The sequence below is a fragment of the Haliotis rufescens genome, unplaced genomic scaffold, assembly GCF_023055435.1.
Source record: "Haliotis rufescens isolate VD_foot unplaced genomic scaffold, xgHalRufe1.0.p SCAF_8, whole genome shotgun sequence".
NCBI lineage: Eukaryota > Metazoa > Mollusca > Gastropoda > Lepetellida > Haliotidae > Haliotis > Haliotis rufescens.
The window spans coordinates 43,117,910-43,142,442 of NW_025964372.1; the positions used below are offsets into that span (position 1 = coordinate 43,117,910).

Sequence of the window (24,533 nt, forward strand, 5' to 3'; positions counted from 1 at the left end):
CAATGTATTTTATTTATTATTTATTTTAAGTAGATGAGTGAATTAACAAGTTTGAGACAAATTTCGATATTTTAAACTAGTTATCACATAAATTTATGTTTGATTCGAAACTTTTTTCTAACACAACTCTGAATGCTTTGTGAAAATGGCCGCGGCCACAGAAGCTCTCGGAGTGTCAACAGCACCTCAGGTTTTGATTGTTTATTTTGATAGTGTACATTTTCAGATAACCAATCGCTTTGACAACCCTTATATTGATAAGTCCATTGCTTGTCTTTTCAAAACCAAATATCGCGTTCTTTTTTCATCACTTTTGTGGGCTCTTTTAATGACTACCACATACACCTTCAGTTTTCGTGCAGATGCATTGATGTCCCTCGTCCCCCTCCCACGTTTTCGTTAATGTCAAACTTATATGTATGTACGTATTTCTCATGTTTCAATATTCTTTTTTTAATACAATCCGGTAATTCATCCACTTCGTTTATAGGATATTTTGAATGAAGTGAATCGCTTTTTACGTGGGGCCAGCTATGACAGTAAGATCGGAGAAGAGAACCTTGCCCAGTCAGCGTTGTTCCTGCTGCGGACAATGCCTGCCGCCCGGCACGCAGTGTTGGAACACTTCTGTAATGTCTTTGATGAGGCGGTCAACAACCATCTGTTACAGATGGAGCTGGGACAAAGTGTTACAGGTGAGTTGAACAGGTCAACAATGCAGTTCTTCTCTATAAAAAAATTGGGAGTAGTGCACTTTACCAGGCGCACTATTTCAGATCCAATTAGCGCTGTGGGGGCTCGAACGAGCTTCGCCGGCTCACCGGCTCTGCTAATTAATGTGTTAATTAGCCGACGCCCTACCACTGGACCACAGGCACTATCACATGTAATCAGTGCTCGTTTAACGGGTCATTAGAATCCCCAATTAACATTCATGCGTAATTCAGTAAACAATGAATTGTTTCTTGAAACCACACCCGGAAGTGTTTATGTCAACATGACCGACCAATGGGATTAACAGCTTTAACGCTTGTAAAGGTAAGAATTTATGGCTAACCCTTGCCCAAAGCAAGCTTACCCTAAGGACCGAAAAGGGGTTTTGGATCGTAAAGATGTGTAAGTTTCCCTAAGACCGAAAACGGGTGTTGGATCGCAAAGGCGTGTAAGTTTCCCTAAGACTGAGAACGGGTGTTTGATCGTAAAGATCTTTAAGTTTCCCTAAGGACCGAAAACGGGTGTTGGATCGCAAAGACGTGTAAGTTTCTCTAAGACTGAAAACAGGCGTTGGATCGTGAAACGGGAGTCACCAGAGGGTGAGGCACGGTAAAGGTATAACGAGACAGCGGCGGCACTATAGCGCGGTAACTGAGCTGATGGTAGAGCTCGGGCTGTGCCCGGTAAACTGCATTGTTGCCAAAAATAGCGACTCGCAATCTGCAAATCTAAGACTTGTGCTGGGTCATGTAAGAGTGGGTATTCCAGCACATCATAGGTCACCTCCTCTGGTGGTCAGACTCGGTCACTTGGTTGATTATGTGTCATCATAGATACCCCAACAGCATGGAATGTTGCTGATAACTGGTCACTGGATTGTCTGATCCAGACTTGATTAATTACAGGCCACCATAAAAAAAGTTAGAGCGTTGTGTGCATCGTTAAAAAAAGAGAATTCTTTAAAGTTAACCATGGTAACTCTGCTGAATAATAGGGGGCTTGCTGTTTTAGACGAGACTGTGAAGATAAAAGAGGGAATCCTCCAGGATATCTCTGGAGTACTTCTCAGCTTTATCCAAGTCAACCCAGAAGCCTGGGCTCCCATCCTGTCTGCTGTAAGTGGGTGCTTATGTGATGACAAAAATGCTTGACAAAGATATGTTTACATGTAGTAACAATTCAGTGGCTGCATGCTACACAGTAGCATAAGATATGTTAGCGGCTACATACTTCTATTTTCTGACTGACCCGTGAAGATTCCGGGGTAGAAAAGGTCTTCAGCAACCTATACTTGCCGTAAAAGGTGACTAACGGGATTGGGTGGTCAGACTCGCTGACTTGGTTGATGCATGTCATCAATCCCAATTGCGTGGATCGATGCTTATGAAATCAATCACTGGATTGTCTGGTCCAGGCTCGATTGTTTGCAGACCGCCGTCATATAGCTGGAATATTGCTGAGTGCGGCGTTAAACAACAAACCAACCAACCAACTATTTTCTGACCACATATTCATGTATTTGTTTAGATTTGCTGACTTCATTCATTACTTACAATATAACAAAATGCAAGATATGGTTTGAATAGAAATATAACCCTTCATGTATCTTATCTGGTCTTACCAACCATGATAATGATATCACCACATGCAGCGTAAAACAATATTGTAATCACTCACTATTTTGATATGGGTTGTTTCTTACTTAATACTTTCTATAAGTATAACCTTAGATTAAACCCAAGATTATAAAAATGTTCTATCATGCTGTTTGCCAGTGGTCCCTGGAGCTCCTGGGTCACATCAGCTGCAAGTATGCAGAGAAGCGAGGAATGACTCACTCCAGCTCCCTAAACGAGGTGTTGCAGCTGTGGATGACTTGCTCCCCCACCAAGCTTCTCATGGAGCTTGCCTCCGAGTGCTTCGCAGCCATGTGAGTCTCACCATCCAACTCACCCACGTCTGGATTTGTATCTCCTGAGCAAGAATATCAACAAATTATCTTTTCTTTGACATTTGTTCGTTCTCTCTCTGTCTCTGTCGTTTCTCTCCCATCCTCCACACACACAGTGACTGACAACCTTGTGTTGTTAGCATGGTGTTTTAAATTAATTGGTATCAACATCTTTCAGGGACTTATTTAGACCTGCTCAGGGGCTGATATTTGGCTTCAAATGTCTTTAAAACTTCCCAAAATAAATTATTAGTTGGCTTTGTAGAAATACTGTATTTGACATAATAAGCGCCCAGGGCGCTCTCAAAATTAGAAATAGGGGACTCTTATTAGAATATTATTTTGGTGAAAAACAACAGAGTTGAAAGATTGTAAATTTCGTGGTTGATGCTGACAGCCTGAAATGTTTATATACGACAGATATATTTTTCCAGAATTTAATTTCCCATAATTAAGGATGCATATAACACACATATTATACGCGAATAAATAAGTCTTGTGTACATTGATAAATCGTAAGGGGTGCTAATTGGGATTGTTCACTAGCCAATATATTAGTAAATATCGCTGTGGGCACTTATTAGAGCAGGGCGCTTATTACGTCGAATACAGTAACCTGTTATACACTGACAACAGGACAGATAAATAGGAGAAGGTTGTAAAGCTGAGTAATATATTATTGCATTGCATGCAATCTCAAAATACACATACACCTTAAAATGGACCTACTTGATCCAGGATAAATCACTGTCTTTATTTCCATATCGTCCGTTTATCTACCTGCACAGTTATGCTGGGTTTGAATCCCAGATTTAATGTTGTTATGACCTTTGGTCCAGCGGCACCATACCAGTCTACAATGCTTATGGTTTCCCATAGTGAAAAGTGAAAAAACATTTCAGGACCTGCATCACCTTGGGCTTTCCTGTAACAACAAGCTAACATACTTGTGATATGACTACCAACTCATTCCTGTGATCCCATCTGTTGCAGGGTTGGTGGAGCCCCTGACATCTGTGTAGATGCTCTACTCGAGGCTTCCGTCAAGTACAGCCCACACTTTGACTGGGTCGTAGCTCACATTGGGTAAGTTGTGTGTAGCTCAGTCAAGTACAGCCCACACTTTGACTGGGTCATAGCTCACATAGGGTAAGTTGTGTGTAGCTCAGTCAAGTACAGCCCACACTTTTACTGGGTCGTAGCTCACATAGGGTAAGTTGTGTGTAGCTCAGTCAAGTACAGCCCACACTTTGACTGGGTCGTGGCTCACATTGGGTAAGTTGTGTGTAGCTCAGTCAAGTACAGCCAACACTTTGACTGGGTCATAGCTCACATAGGGTAAGTTGTGTGTAGCTCAGTCAAGTACAGCCCACACTTTGACTGGGTCGTGGCTCACATAGGGTAAGTTGTGTGTAGCTCAGTCAAGTACAGCCAACACTTTGACTGGGTCATAGCTGACATAGGGTAAGTTGTGTGTAGCTCAGTCAAGTACAGCCCACACTTTGACTGGGTCGTAGCTCACATTGGGTAAGTTGTGTGTGGCTCAGTCAAGTACAGCCCACACTTTGACTGGGTCGTAGCTCACATAGGGTAAGTTGTGTGTTGCCCAGTCAAGTACAGCCCACACTTTGACTGGGTCGTAGCTCACATAGGGTAAGTTGTGTGTAGCTCAATTGTGTCACTGGTGTGGAAATTGATAGTTTCTTCTTTACTAGTGTATTTTCTAGCAGTTAGGAAGTTTCTTTAAGGAGGGACTGCTAAAAATGTGATAGGACTATCAACTTTGTGATTGGAAAGCCAGCCTTTTGGTCGAGGCCTGTAACTATAGGGCCTTTAATGAACTAACAAGGAGTCTAAGTAACTTAATGAAAGTGGGAGGATTTTCTGAAGAGCTGCCAACCAGGGCCCTGTTCCACAAAGCGATCTTAGAGCTACGACTACCGTAAGCCTATGTTAAAGTATGGGAGTTACAATCATCTTAGCGCTAAGATTGCTTTATGGAACAGGGCCCAGATGTTGCTGACAATGATCGTATGTTGTGGAGGAGAGTTCTCTGCTTACAATGTTTCACAACAAGATGAATATTCTTAATGATAAGTCTGACATCTGTCAAGAGAAGGCTCAAACCTATTCCAACGTTATTTGAACCTACTCCCTGACCCACTGAGCTACACTTTGAGTCTATCGGCTTCAGATCGTGCTTCCCGAAGATGATCATAACTCGAGTGTTGAACTGTGGCCTGAAGGATTTCTGTAACCTGGGAACCGATATGTCGGAGAGGGAAATGTCCTCACGACAAAAGCTTCCCAAAATGGCATCGGTTGTAGGAATTCTTGGACATCTTGCCTCCAAACATGGACAAGACATCAGACGTGCACTCATGAAATTATTTGAGGTGAGCAAAACAACTGGCAAGGAATAGTTGGACTAAGGTCAATGGTGTGGCAGAATGTTCTGTTGTTAATGATATTTTATTGCCCAGTGGTGAAATTGTGTTTATTACTTGAGCAAGCAAAGGATGAAGTGCTGTATGGTGTAGGTGGGTGTTTTGTGGTTATAAGGATACATACTTGAGAAAGGGCACCACCTCCGTGTTCTAGAGGATAAAGCGTCTGCCTGGTGAGCTGACGGTCATGGGTTTGATCTCCGGCCACGTCATACCAAAAGATGTTAAAAGATGGTACCTATTGTTACCCTGCCTCGCACCCCACATTAAGAGGATAAAACAAGGACTGATCCGCACAGGGGGCGGTCAGGTAGCATAGTGGTTAAAGCGTTCGCTCGTCATGCTGAAGACCCGTGTTCGATTCCCGACATGGGTACAATGTGTGAAGCCCATTTCTGGTGTCCCCCGCTGTGATATTGCTGGAATATTGCTAAAAGCGGCGTAAAACCATACTCACTCACTCACTGATCAGCACAGAGTCAGTATACTGTGTCTGAGTGGGGAATTCATGTTAAGCTGCGGCATGGTATTTCAGTGGGCTAGCACTATATAATCAGCATTAGTCCAGACTAGTACAAGCAGCCACACACACATGCACACACACATTGCTATATCAGTGCAATAATCTTGAACGTAATGTTAAACCCAATTTCACCTCAGTTAACAAAGATAGGTGTAACATTGTAACAATAGAGAACTTTCTGTTGTTTGTGATATTTCATAGCTGTGTAACCAACTTGTATTTGGTACTTTAGCATGAAAATGATGGAGCCTTGCAGAACATTGTTCGCATTAAGTTCATTTTTTTAATTCAGTCAGTTGGAGCCAAAAGGCACAAACATGAAATAAACTTCATTTTTAATAATTCTTTTTATTTGCCCAACAGCTCTATTTTGATTAAATAAACTACAAAAAGTAACTGTGAACTTTTGAAGGGATAATGTTTGACTGTACTGGTTTCAGGAGAGTTTATGTGGCGAGAGTGATGTGATGAAGGTGAAGACTGTGCCGTTCCTGCTGCAGCTGGCGTCCATGTCGCAGATGTTGCTGCAGGTGCTCACCACAGACATGATCAAAGCCTGTAAGTCTCTGGGTGTTTAGACTAGGGGTATGGACATGATCAAAGCCTTCAAGTCTCCAGGTGTTTAGACTAGGGGTACGGACATGATCAAAGCCTTCAAGTCTCCAGGTGTTTAGGCTGGGGGTACGGACATGATCAAAGCCTGTAAGTCTCCGGGTGTTTAGACTATGGGTATGGACATGATCAAAGCCTGTAAGTCTCCAGGTGTTTAGACTAGGGGTACGGACATGATCAAAGCCTGTAAGTCTCCAGGTGTTTAGACTAGGGGTATGGACATGATCAAAGCCTGTAAGTCTCCGGGTGTTTAGGCTGGGGGTACGGACATGATCAAAGCCTGTATGTCTCTGGGTGTTTAGGCTGGGGGTACGGACATGATCAAAGCCTGTAAGTCTCCAGGTGTTTAGACTAGGGGTACGAGCATGATCAAAGCCTGTAAGTCTCCAGGTGTTTAGACTGGGGGTATGGACATGATCAAAGCCTGTAAGTCTCCAGGTGTTTAGACTAGGGGTACGGACATGATCAAAGCCTGTATGTCTCTGGGTGTTTAGGCTGGGGGTACGGACATGATCAAAGCCTGTAAGTCTCCAGGTGTTTAGACATGGGGTACGAGCATGATCAAAGCCTGTAAGTCTCCAGGTGTTTAGACTGGGGGTATGGACATGATCAAAGCCTGTAAGTCTCCAGGTATTTAGGCTGGGGGTATGGACATGATCAAAGCCTGTAAGCCTCCAGGTGTTTAGACATGGGGTACGAGCATGATCAAAGCCTGTAAGCCTCCAGGTGTTTAGACTAGGGGTACGGACATGATCAAAGCCTGTAAGCCTCCAGGTGTTTAGACTAGGGGTACGGACATGATCAAAGCCTGTAAGTCTCCAGGTGTTTAGACTAGGGGTACGGACATGATCAAAGCCTGTAAGCCTCCAGGTGTTTAGACATGGGGTACGGACATGATCAAAGCCTGTAAGTCTCCAGGTGTTTAGGCTGGGGGTACGGACATGATCAAAGCCTGTAAGTCTCCAGGTGTTTAGGCTGGGGGTACGGACATGATCAGAGCCTTCAAGTCTCCAGGTGTTTAGACTGGGGGCACGGACATGATCAAAGCCTGTAAGTCTCCAGGTGTTTAGGCTGGGGGTACGGACATGATCAAAGCCTGTAAGTCTCCAGGTGTTTAGGCTAGGGGTATGGACATGATCAAAGCCTGTATGTCGCCAGGTGTTTAGGCTGGGGGTACGGACATGATCAAAGCCTGTAAGTCTCCAGGTGTTTAGGCTGGGGGTATGGACATGATCAAAGCCTGTAAGTCTCCAGGTGTTTAGGCTGGGGGTATGGACATGATCAAAGCCTGTAAGTCTCCGGGTGTTTAGGCTGGGGGTATGGACATGATCAAAGCCTGTAAGTCTCCAGGTGTTTAGGCTGGGGGTATGGACATGATCAAAGCCTGTAAGTCTCTGGGTGTTTAGACTAGGGGTACGGACATGATCAAAGCCTGTAAGTCTCTGGGTGTTTAGGCTGGGGGTATGGACATGATCAAAGCCTGTAAGTCTCCAGGTGTTTAGACTAGGGGTATGGACATGATCAAAGCCTGTAAGTCTCCAGGTGTTTAGGCTGGGGGTACGGACATGATCAAAGCCTTCAAGCCTCCAGGTGTTTAGACTAGGGGTATGGACATGATCAAAGCCTGTAAGTCTCCAGGTGTTTAGACTAGGGGTATGGACATGATCAAAGCCTTCAAGCCTCCAGGTGTTTAGACTAGGGGTATGGACATGATCAAAGCCTGTAAGTCTCCAGGTGTTTAGACTAGGGGTATGGACATGATCAAAGCCTGTAAGTCTCCGGGTGTTGAGGCTGGGGGTATGGACATGATCAAAGCCTGTAAGTCTCCAGGTGTTTAGACTAGGGGTACGGACATGATCAAAGCCTGTAAGTCTCCAGGTGTTTAGACTAGGGGTATGGACATGATCAAAGCCTGTAAGTCTCCGGGTGTTTAGACTAGGGGTACGGACATGATCAAAGCCTGTAAGTCTCCAGGTGTTTAGACATGGGGTACGGACATGATCAAAGCCTGTAAGTCTCCAGGTGTTTAGGCTGGGGGTACGGACATGATCAAAGCCTGTAAGCCTCCAGGTGTTTAGACTAGGGGTATGGACATGATCAAAGCCTGTAAGTCTCCAGGTGTTTAGACTAGGGGTATGGACATGATCAAAGCCTGTAAGTCTCCGGGTGTTTAGGCTGGGGGTATGGACATGATCAAAGCCTGTAAGTCTCCAGGTGTTTAGGCTGGGGGTATGGACATGATCAAAGCCTGTAAGTCTCCAGGTGTTTAGGCTGGGGGTATGGACATGATCAAAGCCTGTAAGTCTCCAGGTGTTTAGACTGGGGGTATGGACATGATCAAAGCCTGTAAGTCTCCAGGTGTTTAGGCTGGGGGTATGGACATGATCAAAGCCTTCAAGTCTCCGGGTGTTGAGGCTGGGGGTATGGACATGATCAAAGCCTGTAAGTCTCCAGGTGTTTAGGCTGGGGGTATGGACATGATCAAAGCCTGTAAGTCTCCAGGTGTTTAGGCTGGGGGTATGGACATGATCAAAGCCTGTAAGCCTCCAGGTGTTTAGGCTGGGGGTATGGACATGATCAAAGCCTGTAAGTCTCCAGGTGTTTAGGCTGGGGGTACGGACATGATCAAAGCCTGTAAGTCTCCAGGTGTTTAGACTAGGGTATGGACATGATCAAAGCCTTCAAGTCTCCAGGTGTTTAGACTAGGGGTACGGACATGATCAAAGCCTGTAAGTCTCCGGGTGTTTAGGCTGGGGGTAAGGACATGATCAAAGCCTGTATGTCTCTGGGTGTTTAGGCTGGGGGTACGGACATGATCAAAGCCTGTAAGTCTCCAGGTGTTTAGGCTGGGGGTACGGACATGATCAAAGCCTGTAAGTCTCCAGGTGTTTAGGCTAGGGGTATGAGCATAATCAAAGCCTGTAAGCCTTCAGGTGTTTAGGCTGGGGGTGCGAGTGACCCAGTGGGCTTAGACCTCACAAATCACTGTGCAGAGTTGCGCCCCTTAGTGATACCAGGATCCTAAGATCATGAATTTGAATCCCACATTTATGTTGATTAAAACTCTTGGTTGTTGGCAACATGCCCAGACCTTTTAGTTTCACAAATGTTGTAAATGTCTGACTGAAATACTGATCAAGCAGTGTCTCACACAACTCACACACTGATGTACGTCAGTAATTGTGTATGAAACACAAACTCTAAATGGTAGAAAATAGATATATGTGCACGGATTTTCAAAAAGAAAGCAGGACTAGTTATGTTAAGTTCAAGGAGCTATCTTGCATAGTAATAACTGCCTGCCTGAGGCTGGTGACTTTGTCGGGCTGCATGAAATTTTCCTTCACCTGCCTGACTGTCTGGAAGATAATTGTAAGCCAATTTACCTATTCAGTTTTATCATAACTCCTTGTAGATTCTCAGGTAATTGTTTGCATTATTTTAACTGATCAACACGTGATTTGTCTCTTACTGTCGTCGGCAATCCATTATTAGCCGTGGTTGAAAGGAAGTAACTACATGCCTGCTCACTGTGATCCATGTGAATTTGACTCTCCTCAGTGACACCTGAAGTACTCAACAAACTTCACAGCCAATTCTCCAAGTGGAAGATGGCAAACTTAAAAGAATACGAGAGGTGTGTACTGATTTATATGCTACTCAAAATATATGTGCTTCTGCCCCAAGCTAACCCTCACATCGGTCACGGTACTTTTCTTCTGTAGTCGTCATGAAAGTGTCCACACTATCGCTCCTCTCTTCTCCACTACTCTCCACTCCTCTCCTGTCTGCTCCGCTCCACTCCACTCCACTCCACTCCACTCCACTCCACTCCACTCCACTCCACTCCACTCCACTCATCTCCACTCCACTCCACTCCACTCCACTCCACTCCACTCCACTCCACTCCACTCCACTCCACTCCACTCCACTCCACTCCACTCCACTCCACTCCACTCCACTCCACTCATCTCCACTCCACTCCACTCCTCTCCACTCCACTCCACTCCGCTCCACTCCGCTCCACTCCGCTCCACTCCGCTCCACTCCGCTCTGGGACCCTGGGTCCCGTTCCACAAAGCTATCTTAGTGCTACGACTACTGTAAGCCTATGTTAAAGTATGGGAGTTACAATCATCTTAGCGCTTAGATTGCTTTGTGGAACAGGGCCCAGAAACCCTACTCTTTGACTCTCTGGGTTATAATTCCTTTTTCTATTAAAATAAGGAGTCGTAAACACCTCAAGACCTGACTGAAATGTGTGACCTGTCTCATGGAACAAAGCTGAGTTGCGTAAAACAATGTGCACTCACTCACTCACTGTGTTGCAGCCTGCTGAGTCTCGTGGTCCACTTGGCGGTGAAGAGTGATGTTGGCGGTTACGATGTAGTGGAGTTCCTCATCACAGCCGCTGCTCCTAAACAACAACAAGGTTGGTATAATCAGTGACTGCACATTTCCACAGCGAGGCTGAAATACTGAATCTCCCCCTAACAAATACCCTTCTAACTCATTAGGGGCACAGGTGGCCAAGTTGCGTCTTTGGCGCTGCAGTTTGCCGTGCAGAGTTGTGTCCCTTGGACACACCAGACACTAGTGGTCATGGGTTGGAATCCCGGATCCGATTATGTTTCTTGTTTTGTCAGCACCATACCCCATGGTGGTGAGTCTGATACCTGCATCACTTTGAGCTTTCTTCGCGCATCAAGCTGACACACCGTGAAATAACTGAGTACGTTCAAAGCAGCATTAAACACAACTCACTCACTCTGATTCATCACTTTTATTTCATTACAACATTAGTAAAACACAAGAAAATGTGTGTTTGAGTAAATAAATTGAACACTGAACAATCGTGTGTCACTGGAAAGTTTGTAGCTTGTTGGCATAATTTAAGGACCAGTTCAAAAGTTTGATGTCAGATAAAAATCTTAGTTCCTCAAGTTGCCTTGCTAGTCAGTAAAATCAACTGACCCTGTACCTCATTTCTCAATGTTTTATATTGCAACAAAACTAAGAAAAACTCTTATACTGTTTATATTCATAAGCTGTTAGAAGTTTCGTTAAATACATTCGTTCTTTCCACAAAGTAGGGTTTTATCATAGCCAGCAATGGTGGTAGATTCATCGAGTGTGTGTGATATAACATGGCAGATTTGATCTTCAAAACCCCTACAAATGATTGTCAACACCTTGTAAATAATCTTCAGCCAATAAAAGAAGCCACTTTGCTTCTACTTTTAGGTTGAAGTTTTTGGGGGGTTAGTGGGTTGGGGGTGTGTCTCAAAACTTACGGAATTACGTTTTTTATCCGACATCAAACTTTTGAACTGATCCCTTTAACAGAACATTTTCTGGCATTTTCATGGAGACTAAAGTTTAAAAAATAAATAGTTGGCTCTTCTAGTCAAACGGCATATTCATCTCATCAAGTTACTGGATATCTTAACTTTACCAGACTGCTAGATGTGAGATTGTCCATGTATCGTTATGTATTGTAGTTGAATTGTTGTCACTGACAACCTGTATTCTTGAGTTTATGGAGTATAGTGTTGTTCTATCAGATGGAATGGAGGTAACCTGTCCAGTGAAGGAAGTCCAGGATGCGTGTCATGAACTGATGGTGAGTTGTGTCACGAACTGATGGTGAGATGTCATGAACTGATGGTGAGTTGTGTCATGAACTGATGGTGAGTTGTCATGAACAGATGGTGAGTTGTGTCATGAACTGATGGTGAGTTGTGTCATGAACTGATGGTGTGTATGGTGAGTTGTCATGAAATGATGGTGAGTTGTGTCATGAAATGATGGTGTGTTGTGTCAAGAATTTATGGTGAGATGTGTCATGACCTGATGGTTAGTGGTCATAAACTGATGGTGAATTGTCATGAACTGATGGTGAGTTGTCATGAACTGATGGTGAGTTGTGTCATGAACTGATGGTCAGGTCTGTCATGAACTGATGGTAAATAATTGCATCCCTAAGTTGTGCCAGAATCCAATAATCATAGGTTTGAATCCAGGTTTGCCCTGATTATGTGTCTAGGATTGTCAGCATTATATCTGTGCTTGTGAGTTTCACTAAAGTGGTGAATGGCATAAGACCAAACTCACTCATTAATAAGTCCATCAAGTCTTCGTTGATGTCACAGCTTCTAAACGTAAATTTAAGATACTTCTGCTTATGTAATGCTTCCTTGACCATACATTACGTCCATATTATATACTCAGCCTTCATAGGTTATACCCTGCATGCGTGGGAGACTGCCTCCTTGGTCTAATGGTAGAGCAGAAGGTCCGGGGTTCGATCCCCAGCCGCGTCATACCAAAAGACGTTGAAAGATGGTACTTGTTGTTACCCTGTCTGGCGCTCGGCATTAAGGGGCTAAAACAAGGACTGGTCGGCTCGGAGTCAGTATACTGTGTCTGAGTGGGATATTCATGTTAAACTGTGGCATGGTATCTCAGCGTGCTAGCTCTATAAATCAGCATCAGTCCGGACTAGTACAAGCAGCCACATACACACACATACACGTGCATGCACGTCGCTATATAAGTGCAATAATCTTGGACACGATGGTAAACCCCATTTCACCTCACCTCACCTCACCTCACCTCACCTCACCTCACCTCACCTCACCCGCATGAGTGGGACAATGTTCATAATATCAATCACTGGTTTGTCGCATCCAGAATTACAGATTGTTATTATATAGCTGAAATACAGACCGACCAAACATAGTGACTCAGATTTATTATGTTGTCATGTCTGTGTTCTAGGATAAGCTGATCTATGAAATCCAACACACGATTCACTCCCGGAAGAAGAGCATGCCCAACCAGGACTTGCCGCTACTTGCTGGACTGGCCGGGGACGTCCACCGACTTCTCAAACTCCTCATAGAGAGCGAGGGGCAGAGGTGAGAACACACACTTACTTCAGTTGCTGCCGGGGCAGCGAGGTACCCTAGTGATTAAAGCATTCGCTCGTCACGCCGAAGACCTGGGTTTAATCTAAGGTTATACTTATAGAAAATATTAAGTAAGAAACAACCCATATCATAAGGGTGAGTGATTACAATATAGGTTTACGCTGCATGCAGTGCTATCATGGTGGGTAACACCAGATAAGATATATGAAAGGGTTGTATTTCTATTCAAACCACATCTTGCTATATTGTAAGTAATGAATGAAGTCAGCAAATCTAAACAAATACATGAATATGTGGTCAGAAAATAGAAGTATGTAGCCGCTAACATATCTTATGCTTAGGTCGGGTAGCCTAGTGGTTAAAGCATTCGCTCGTCACGTCGAAGACCTGGGTTCGATTCCTGACATGGGTACAATGTGTGAAGTCCATTTCTGGTGTCCCCTGCTGTGATATGCCAGGAATATTGCTAAAAATGGCATAAAACTCACTCACTCACTCAGGTGAGCTACAGAACTTTGTGGAGTTTTCTAGTTTCGTTATAACAAGCATCAACTGTAGGACTGTGAGTGATGTTGGTTATAATAATGTGCAATGACAGAATATGTGTTTGTGTTGTGTTTGATGTGTTAGCTGAGGACATCACAACCCTACTGAATCAATATTTCCCTTGTCTGATTCCAGCCATCTATGGGTGCAGCAGATTTTGACGTTCGTTGCTCTGTACTCTGGCCAGTCCTGTGCTGCCACCATCTTGTCAGGAGTCATAGCTCAGTCGGTTCGGCCAATGCAGGTACAGTATCTCTGCTTTTTTACATTGAGAAACATCAGCAGTAATAGCGCACTTTTAATAATGAGGGAGCCCAGTTTGAAACATTTGTCATAAGAAGTTAATCAGAAATCACATAGAAAATTTTGTTTGCCTGGTGACCATGGTGATGCTGGCATGTGTTTGGGTGAATTGTTTTTAGAAGCTGGAAACTTTGTTTCCACATAATGATCAAAAGAAAAAGGAAGAAATGCATACATGTTACCAACATGAGGCCATGTTTGATGCCATGTGACACTGTATCCTTTGTAGTCCACAGTGTTTCTCAGACTGCAGAAGGGAATAGAGATTGGCATTCCGAACCTGATTACAACAACCATGCGACACGTGTTTGACCTGCTACAACCTCACACATCAACCAATCAGCTCCGACTTCTAAAAAATCTGCTGTTCCTCATCCAATGGGAGAAAAAGACAACGTCCTTCAAGACAAAGACCACCAGGTAATGGCTTGTACCCATGTACACTGAAGACCCGGGTTCAATTCCCCACATGGGTACAATTTGTAAAGCCCACTGTGATATTGCTGGAATATTGCTAAAAGCAGCATAAAACCACACTCACTCACTCACTCACTCACTCACTCACTCACTCACTCACTCACTCACTCACTCACTCACTCACTCACTCACTCACGAACTCACGAACTCACTCACGAACTCACTCACGAACTCACGAACTCACTCACGAACTCACGAACTCACTCACGAACTCACGAATATCCCTGTCGGGATTCCAGGGAACAACAACTCTCCAGTACCCTGTCTTATTTCAAGAGCTGACTAAATGGGATCTACAACATGTTACCTGGATGACAGTGTGTCATCCTGCCCTGAAGGCATAGAGTTATGTTCATCCTATCAACCACCAGTTTTCCTGGCTGAGACTTATTTACAGGTTGCCGTGATGTAGCTGTTATGTTGCTCAAAATAACTTAAAACATCAGTCAATCATTGTTAATTGTTATTTGTTAAATTTCGATTTTAAGGCAATCCAGTGCCTGCTATTTTGGGACTGACTTGTGTGTGTCCGTTGTTGTAGTTCCCAGCTGCGGAAGTGTCTGGAGAAGCACCTGTTGTCCCTGTCAGAGCTGCTGCTCCACCCCAGTCGGGACATCTCCTCCACCGTGCTGCAGATCCTCAGCCACATCCAGATCCCCCTCACGCTCCACACCCCCGTCCTCATCTGTCTCTGCTCCAACCTCACCCACACCTTCTTCACCATGCTGCAGTACACAGGTAAAAACTAGACTCACCTTCACTGTGCTGTTGTTTACAGGTAAATACTTGCCTCACTTTCACCATGCAGCAGTATACAGGTAAATACTAGACTCACCTTCACCATGCTGCAGTACACAGGTAAATACTTGCCTCACCTTCATGCTGCAGTATACAGGTAAATACTAGACTCACCTTCACCATGCTGCAGTACACAGGTAAATACTAGACTCACCTTCACCATGCTGCAGTACACAGGTAAATACTAGACTCACCTTCACCATGCTGCAATATACAGGTAAATGCTAGACTCACCTTTACCATGCTGCAGTACACAGGTCAATACTAGACTCATCTTCAGTATGCTGCAGTATACAGGTAAATACTTGCCTCACCTTCACCATGCTGCAGTATACAGGTAAATACTAGACTCACCTTCACTATGCTGCAGTATACAGGTAAATGCTAGACTCAAACATTGTCCTCTTTCAAGGGATTTCATTCTGACAATCTCTTATCCTTTCCTTTGCCAGATGATGCCAAAACTTTAAGAAATGTCCGGCTATGTAAGAGCTGTTTCCGCCAGCTCCACCGCCATTGTTCAGCACAGTGTATGTTGATACAGTTCCTGACAGAAGGCGCAACCTCCCAGGTAACCCTTCAACCTTCACCTCTGACTCTTGACATATGTCAAGGTCATTGTTCTCCAGAGCTGTTCACTTAAGTATGCTCAATTTGAACAAGAAATTATCCATCTGCAGACTTACGTTTTATCAATCAAGCTGAAATATTTTCATTGTTTGCAAACAAGATAGACCAGAGAAGGTCCGGGTAAGAATTGTTCTTCAGCAACCCATGCTTGTCGTAAAAGGCGACTTTGCTTGTCGTAATAAGCGACTAATGGGTGGTCAGACTCGCTGACTTGGTTGATATATGTCATCGTGTCCCAAATGTGTAGATTGATGCTCGAGATGTCAATCACTGGATTGTTTGGTCCAGACTCGATTATTTACAGACCAACATCATAAAGCTGGAATATTAACAACAACTATAATATATGTTCTCTGTTCTTTTGCAGGAGAACTGTTTTTTGTTTGGAGGAAAATTTGATTCCACATCCAAAAAGAGTTTGCAATCTCAAGACAATGTCTCCTTGTTCCGAGAAAACCAACAGCGGGCGATGTCCATGACCTTGCCAAAGACTTCATCCAGTGTCTTCCATGCAGGGGTCATAGGTCAAGGTCTCAAGCCACAGCAAATCAAAAATAATTATTCAAAGGTGAGAAAATTTGACCTAAGACAAATGGATGCTGATGTCTTCATGGTCAATAGTGACTGTCCAATATGATAAATAGATTTATATTAGTGATGATAATTGATTTTCCAAGGGCCCAGTTCAACATCTTAGCGAGTGCATCATCGGCCATAAGTTCAAGGATGAGTGTCGTAGGTAACACTAAGACCACTTTGTGGGACAGGCCCTGGTAAGATCTACTCCAACTCTAACTTGGCTGAACATGAGGGTGCATCACACTATCAATCACTAATGGGTTCCTCTGATCAGGGACTGCCTCCGTGGTCTAGTGGTAGAGGGTCCGCCCAGAGGGCGGAAGGTCCAGGTTCAATCCCCAGCTGCGTCATACCTAAAGACGTTAAAAGATGGTCTTGTTGTTACCCTGTCTGGTGCTCGGCATTAAGGGGCTAAAACAAGGACTGGTCGGCTCGGAGTCAGTATGCTGTGTCTGTGTGGGATATTCATGTTAAACTGCGGCATGGTATCTCAGTGAGCTAGCACTATAAATCGGCATCAGTCCGGACTAGTACAAGCAGCTACACAAACACATACATGTACATGCATGTCGCTATATAAGTGCAATAATCTTGGACGCGACGTTAAACCCAACTTCACCTCACCTCACCTCACCTCACCTCACCTCACCTCACCTCACCTCCTCTGATCAGGAACTGCCTCCAAAAGTGGATAGAGTGTCTGCCTGGAGAGCAGAAGGTGGTGGTTTGATCCCCAGCCGTGTCATACCCAAAGTCGTTACAGGATGTTTTTTCTTGTGACCCTGACTGGCGCTCGGCATTGAATGGCTAAAACAAGGACTGGTCAGCTCGGAGTCAGTGTACTGTGTCTGGGTGGAGTATCCATGTTAAACTGCGACATGGTATCTCAGTGGACTAGATCTATAAAACCGGCATTAGTTTGGGCTAGTACAAGCAGCCACACATGCTTGCATAAACATCGCTTTCAAAGTGCAATGATCTTGAATGCAACGTAAAACCCTATTTCACTTCCTCTGATAAGGGGGCACGGGTTGCGCAGTTGTCTAAGGCGCTGCGATTCGCTGTGCAGAGTTGCGTCCCTTGGGCACACCAGAAACCTATGATTGTGGGTTCGAATCCTGGTTTGCCCCGATTATGTTTCTAGGTTTGTCAGCACCATAACTGTGCCAATGGGTTTCACCGAAGTCGTAAATGTCTGAGACCTGCATCATTTCGGGCTTTCCTCCTACATTAAGCTGACATGCCACAATATAACTGGAAGAATGTTAAAAGCAGCGTTAAACCCAACTCACTCACTCACTCACTCCTCTGATAAGCCACATTTTTTAACTTATCCTGCATTACTCCGTATTGCATTTACTGCTATGTTTGACAGAGAGACGAACTGTGTGAGATCCAGCTGCTGAAGAAAGTTGTCCCAACCAGCCCAGGAGGCAGCGCCCTCTCACAGTCGGCACGTGACCCGGAAGTCATGACGTCACACCAAAAGACATAACTGCTTTGTCACCTCCACGGACGGACGTACTTTGTATCCCTTGTGGAAATTAAAGCTTATTATTTGTTTTTTATATTTTGCGTGTTTCTACATTCATTATATGCTGCTACATTGTTACCTGTTATGGGCCGTGACCTTAGGGTCTTCCCATTCGTAAATTGTAACGTTTATCGCTCGTCTGTGGCTCACGTCACAGTAATTTATGGGCGCAATGTTGTTCCCGCCATTTTGTTTTCTTTCCCGCCATTTTGGCCATTCACCACGTGGCCACGTAATGTCGTGTTCTGCGTTTTGAATTCTCTCTTTGGCTTGGGTAATACATTACATTTATGTATGTTGTTTTGGTGTGCTTAAAGCCTTGCCTTTTCGCTACCGCTCAGCGTAATTGTTTCTTCTCATAAACTTCAATATAATACGAAGTTTATGAGTTACATTATGTCTCCCGTACTCTGTGGTTTTGCCACATGGTTACGTGTTTGCTTAAGGCTTTGCCTTTTCGCTCCCTTTTAGCGTACTTGTTTATCTCATAAACTTTAATAAAATATACTGTTTTTGAGTTACTTTATGCTTCCCATACTTTGTGATTGGCCACACATTATGCTTCCCGCACTTTGTGGCTTTGCCACATAGTTATGTTTTGCTTAAATTCCAGATTTTCTGCCTCGCTGCACTTGTTTCCGCGGGAACAAATCTGGTCGGGGCCGCCCCTTTCTGCCGTGATTGTACGACGCCCTGTACTTTCACAAGGCAGTGCCGATGTTGCAGTCATTCGTCGCTGTGATCCTTCAGCTCATGCGAGTATCCAGGACACACCTCGCTCAACGTGCTCGTCGACCCCCACCTACGTTGACGGCAGCAGCGCTCAGCGGAGCTTCACGGCGGCTCCCAACGTAGAGTCTGCCTCCCATGGCACGACATACGACCGTTCACGGTCTCCTACTCCACTGGCGGCTCCAGCGCTCCCAACGTAGAGTCTGCCTCCCATGGCACGACATACGACCGTTCACGGTCTCCTACTCCACCGGCGGCTCCAGCGCTCCCAGCGTAGAGTCTGCCTCCCCTGGCACGACCCAGACCGTTCACGGTCTCCAACACCGTCAACGCTGATGTCTCCGGCGCCTCCGATGACTCTGCGCCTCCGGTGCCTCTGATGACGCGGCGCTCCCGGCGCTCCCGGCGCTCCCGGCGCCTCCGGCGCCTCTGATGACGCGGCGCCTCCGGCGCCTCTGATGACACAGCGCTCCCGGCGCCTCTGATGACACGGCGCCTCCGGTGCCTCTGATGACGCGGCGCCTCCGATGTCTCGGCGCTCCCGGCGCCTCTGATGACTCGGCGCCGCTGATGTCTCGGCGCTCAACAAGCTTCATGACTTGTTCATGACAAGCTGATGACTCTGCGCCGCTTATGTCTCGGCGCCTCCGATGTCTCGGCGCTCAACAAGCTTCATGACTTGTTCATGATAAGCTGATGACTCGGCGCCGCTTATGTCTCGGCGCCTCCGGCGCCTCTGATGTCTCCGCGCTCCGGCGCCTCCGCATCCTCTGATGTCTTCGGCGCTCAACAAGCTTCAGATCAACAAGCTTTATCAAGCTCAGATCAACGAGCCGACCATCCGATCTTCTACTGCGGCTTAAGGGGCACCATCGGCAATCGCCTCCCCGGCGCCACTGCCCTCTTCTCTTGCTGCCGTCTCATAACTCGTCACACGGAGAAGCATGGTGAAACAACTGTCGCCGCTCCTTTCGCTACTCTCCCGTCGGTCTTCGGGATCGTGACTATCGTTCTACTTCCTGGGTGGAATCATTTCAACCAATAGACAGTTGGTCTGATTCAACTTGCCCACTGAGACGTTATCCATAATCCCGTCGTTTAAAGCGCTATGATTCCGGAGAGATGACCTGCGGGTTTCCATCGAAACAGAGCGTCATGTGAACAGCGTCTGTATCAGATTCGACGACGACATCCACTTACAAAGAGTTTACTTCGTCGACATCGCAGACATCAACGCTGTTCTACCCTACCCTAGCGCCAGCGTTCCTGAGAGAGACTCTTCCTCGGCGCTCCCCGGGTTTTCCACGACGCCAATGGGGTTCCGTGTTTTATCGCAAAACTCGGGTACACCACTTGATCGTCTCTCACACAGTTCATTGAGGATTGTCTGTGTGTGGAGTTTACACCTCAGTTCCGACTCCAAGGCGGTTTTCTCGGCTACTGCGCAGAGTGATTTACATGTCACGTGTCAAGTACTCGGACTGTCAACAACTCCGACCGGATTTAGGTCAACTTACCATGGCAAGGGGTGCCATGTATTTCTACAGATTGGTTTCCATGTCTACCTGTACGCTTGGTGATACCACTCAACCAGGCGCCTGTCGCAGTCCATCCATGCACGGATGTTGGAAACAATAGACCTCCTCTACCAACACGGCTGTCACGAGGAACCTTGTTTCATCAACCCTTCGCTATAAGAACGATAGCGCCTATAGGCGTTCAAGGGATGGAAAAGATCGCCTTCCTTCGTCCGGTTTGATCTTTTCGACTACGACACCTTCCTATCTTCCGCCTTGACTACCGGACACAGTGTCGATTTGATACTTAAAGTCCCTCGGCCGTCCCACTGACCCCTGTTGCATACCTGCCTCGTATCGTGTTGTCGTCCTCCATCGTCACCTCGATATAAGAACAGGAGTACTTATACGCCGCTTCAGGGATGAAAACGATCTCATTACTTCGTGCAATGGCCATATTGCCTCGACTTCCTACTACCCGGTTACGTCGATGCCCCGGCGGTCGATTGTGAAGCTGGTTTACTTCGTCTACTTGAGGTTGGCTCGCAGGCGATCACACCTTTTTCCGAATCGTACCGACGGTACGCAATCGCAGACCCCTGTTGCTGACGACCTCCCCTGCCACCTTGTCAGTGGCTAGTGGCCCACGCCAGCCCACATTGTGACCACCTGTGATCCAGAGATCAACACCATTGGCACAGCAACAGCCTCGAGATAAATGCTTATCCAGGACGGCACTTGCTGATAGTGCATTCTCGGTCACGCCCTGTTGATCGTGTCCACTGACGACGTCACCGTAGTGTGGTGTTTGCGGACCCAGAGTTCTCGCCCCTCTCCCGGCGCCACAAACTCGACCGGCGCCCCCGAGAATCACCATCTTCGGCGTTCCAGGCGCCTCAAGCTCTCCGACGCCTCACGCTCTCCGGCGCCTCGGGCCAGACTATGTGAAACGGTCGACACCCCAACCCTAGATCTGTTTGCCTCATATCTGAATGTGGCCAGCTGTCGTCTTCCATTCCACCTGTGCCGGATACGACCGCTGTGGCAGTCGAAGCCTTCCATCGTTCCTGAGAAGGATTACGCGCGTACGCTTTTCCGACTCCGGTTCTCCCTCCCACGGTTCTTCAGAGATCCAGGCCACTCGACACCTGCCATTGACTTTGGTCTCGCCTTATTGGTCAGCCAGAAGTTGGGTTATCGACCTCCGAAACATAGCCAGAGACAACCCCTGGAACTTCCGGTGTGGTCCAACCTTCTGCTCCATCCACACGGTCTGTTGCCACACCCTCATACCCGCATGTTATCGTCTGCATGACACACATGCAGAAAGCCAAGGGCTATTCGGCTAGAGCGACCAAGGCTATTGCTTCAGCCCACCGTCCATCTACAGGGGGACTGTATGCTGATAAATGATGCTTGTTCCAGGCATTTTGTTCTGACAAACACCAGGATCCGATGACAGCGTCACCGCAGATCCTGGATCAGTTCCTTCTGTACTTGTGTAGCACCCATCGGTTGAAGGGCTTACCACCCCCACATACCTGGTCGCCATCTACTCCTTTCTGGCCATCCCGGACGATCGGAGAAAGACGAAAATTCCCGACCTACGGGCCTGGCTGCGCTCGTTCAGTCTTGAAGACCTGAAGACCAAGTTCGGACCGCCTGCGTTGGATCTGAATTTGGTCTTCAATGCCCTTCGAACCACTCCCCTCGTCTTCCTTCTTCGACCTTAAGTAGAAGACGGGTGTTTCTACTGGTTTTGACTACTGCCGCTCGAGTCCATGTACAGCACGCCCTCGACGTCTCCCATGCCCGGTTCGAATGCGGTACCCAGGGCGCCGCGTTCATCCTGGACCGTACTGGGACGTCAGCGTAAAGACTCAACTCCCAGGACAGCCTGATAGATCATTCCTTGTCCCCTCCCCCCTCGTCCAGTGTGGGTGCCGAGGATGAGGATGAGCGTCATTATGCCCAGTAAGGGCACTGAAGGTTATTCTACGATCTAAAGACTGCCGCAAGTCTAGGAAACACCTTTTTCTGCCGGTCTCCCCTTCGTCGCTGTCGTTGGTCAGCCGGAATACTTTTCCCTGTGGCTCCGGGCGGTCATCCTTAAAGCGTATGAGCCGCCGGATTGGACCCTCCCCCCAAAGGCTATTACCTGAAATAAAATGAGATCAGGGCGATCGTATTTACACTGGTTCTTCACGGTATACTGTTCCATCCCGTCGTTCAGGGAAGCCTGTTCGTGGCGATCGGACACCGCCTTCACCAACCACTACTTCCGTGATGTAGCCTTGAAAGTTGTCGCCGGCGTTCACAGTTTTGGTCCCTGGTTGTAGCCCAACAGGTCATCTATCTCCGACGCCACTGATTCTCCGATACCCTGAGCGGGGCCCGTCGACCTTTCTGGTGTTTATCACCCCAGACGAGACGGCTCTCTTGCGTTCCGCATTCGCTCTTAGGTCAGTTTTAGTTTTGGGTTACCCGACTCATTCTATTGCTGTCACCTATCCGGGTTTTACTTTTTGCATCAACTCTCGTTTCCTGACGACAGGAATGGTAGTAGATGTGGACACCGGCGCCGACGCCAACGCCGCTGCTTCTCTGGTACCTGAGCGGTGCCCGTCGACCTCACCGGTGTTCCTTGCCTCCAGCCTAGAGGGCTCTCCTGCGTTTCGCATTCGCTCTTGGGATTGGTCGTAGATTTTGCCGCCGACGCCGCTGATTCTTCGATTCCCCGAGCGGGGCCCGTCGAACTCTCTGGTGTTTATCACCTCAGATTAGCTCTAGGTTCTACTGCGTTTCGCTTTCGCTCTTCAGTAAGTTATATATTTTGGCTACACGCCTCATTGTATTTCGGTTACCTATTCGGGCGTTTCGTTTTTGCATCGACTCTTGTTTCCTGAAGACAGGAATGGTCGTAGATGTTCCGGTCATCACTTGTATGCGGTGCGGATTCATCGGACCTTGACGAGGGTTTAATATGGTTCACATCTGCAAGTATGCCCACCGGCCAAGCCGTCTGATAAAGATGCAATACGGAGTAATGCAGGATAAGTTAAAAAATTTAGTAAAATCTAAATATTTTTTACATTTGTATACTTATCCTGCATTACGAAGTCTAAGTTCCCTCCCTTTCGCTACGCTACCTCCCCACGAAGTTTCAGATGTTATGTTTAAAGCAGTTATGTCTTTTGGTGTGACGTCATGACTTCCGGGTCACGTGCCGACTGTGAGAGGGCGCTGCCTCCTGGGCTGGTTGGGACAACTTTCTTCAGCAGCTGGATCTCACACAGTTCGTCTCTCTGTCAAACATAGCAGTAAATGCAATACGGAGTAATGCAGGATAAGTATACAAATGTAAAAAATATTTAGATTTTACTAAAATTACTTCAGACCACAATTTAATGTACATATTTAAAAGACAAGGTAGGTCATGGGACTGGAAGTCCTTGTAAGTTATCGTGACCATGCTGTTATTTATTTATTTCCAGGAGCAAATTTCTCGCAATGTTCAGAGTCTTGTTGACGCTCTGCTCATCTGTTGCCAAGAAATTGTTGCTAGGGACGACAGTTTGTACGACTCCATGGAAACGGAAGTGAAGGAGACAAGAAGTCAGAACATCGACGAGGTGGCAGCGCGGATGCTGAGCAGTGTGTTGGTGGAGCGGGCCACCCCCGATATGTTGTACAACGACACACACTGGCCAGAGGAGGAGTTTCTTAGGATCTCACTCGAGAGGTAGGCCAAGGAACGTATTTAAGATAAGATAAGACACCATTTCTGGTGTTCCCTGCCATGATATTGCTGGAATATTGCTAAAAGCGGCGTAAGCCATACTCAATCACTCACTCACTCTCTTTCCGGCCCCTCCCCCAGGGACCTGCAGGTGTGGCGGCAGATGGAGGAACACCCGGTCCTGTGGAGCATCTTCTCCGCCTTCTCGCACAGTGAGTACAGGGATAGAAACATTTGTGAAGGGCACCAGACTCTCCTTAGTGTTAAGCTGTGCCCCATGGAATTTAGAGGGTGCCCATTTGACGATTACTTTTGATCATCTTATAACTTGATCTTCATTTCACTGATAGATAGATAATAAAGAGTTGTCATTTAGAAAATTCTCACTTCTTTCATTAAGATTGAAAATATTTTTTAGTGTGATCGACAGCCTTAACAGGAATTTATGTCTGTGATGAAACAGGAATTTGTGTCTGTTATGTAATACTGAGCACTGATG

The 24,533-nt window shown here is 46.3% G+C and overlaps 1 protein-coding gene across 1 annotated transcript in view; it reads left to right on the forward strand.

Annotated features, from left to right (window-relative positions):
- The first annotated feature begins 139 nt into the window (after positions 1 to 139).
- The window catches only part of LOC124120238 (integrator complex subunit 5-like), a 30,448-nt gene continuing 6,054 nt past the window's right edge, over positions 140 to 24,533 (forward strand). The window contains exons 1-18 of the mRNA XM_048389038.1: positions 140 to 190; positions 491 to 695; positions 1,726 to 1,829; positions 2,490 to 2,644; positions 3,659 to 3,751; positions 4,860 to 5,061; positions 6,076 to 6,193; positions 9,809 to 9,884; positions 10,579 to 10,679; positions 11,812 to 11,870; positions 13,028 to 13,167; positions 13,861 to 13,969; positions 14,258 to 14,448; positions 15,047 to 15,243; positions 15,756 to 15,874; positions 16,301 to 16,501; positions 23,790 to 24,037; positions 24,176 to 24,246. Of these exons, the coding sequence (XP_048244995.1) occupies positions 146 to 190; positions 491 to 695; positions 1,726 to 1,829; positions 2,490 to 2,644; positions 3,659 to 3,751; positions 4,860 to 5,061; positions 6,076 to 6,193; positions 9,809 to 9,884; positions 10,579 to 10,679; positions 11,812 to 11,870; positions 13,028 to 13,167; positions 13,861 to 13,969; positions 14,258 to 14,448; positions 15,047 to 15,243; positions 15,756 to 15,874; positions 16,301 to 16,501; positions 23,790 to 24,037; positions 24,176 to 24,246 (2,434 nt within the window). The 5' untranslated portion in view covers positions 140 to 145. The remainder of the gene's footprint in view (positions 191 to 490; positions 696 to 1,725; positions 1,830 to 2,489; positions 2,645 to 3,658; positions 3,752 to 4,859; positions 5,062 to 6,075; positions 6,194 to 9,808; positions 9,885 to 10,578; positions 10,680 to 11,811; positions 11,871 to 13,027; positions 13,168 to 13,860; positions 13,970 to 14,257; positions 14,449 to 15,046; positions 15,244 to 15,755; positions 15,875 to 16,300; positions 16,502 to 23,789; positions 24,038 to 24,175; positions 24,247 to 24,533) is intronic.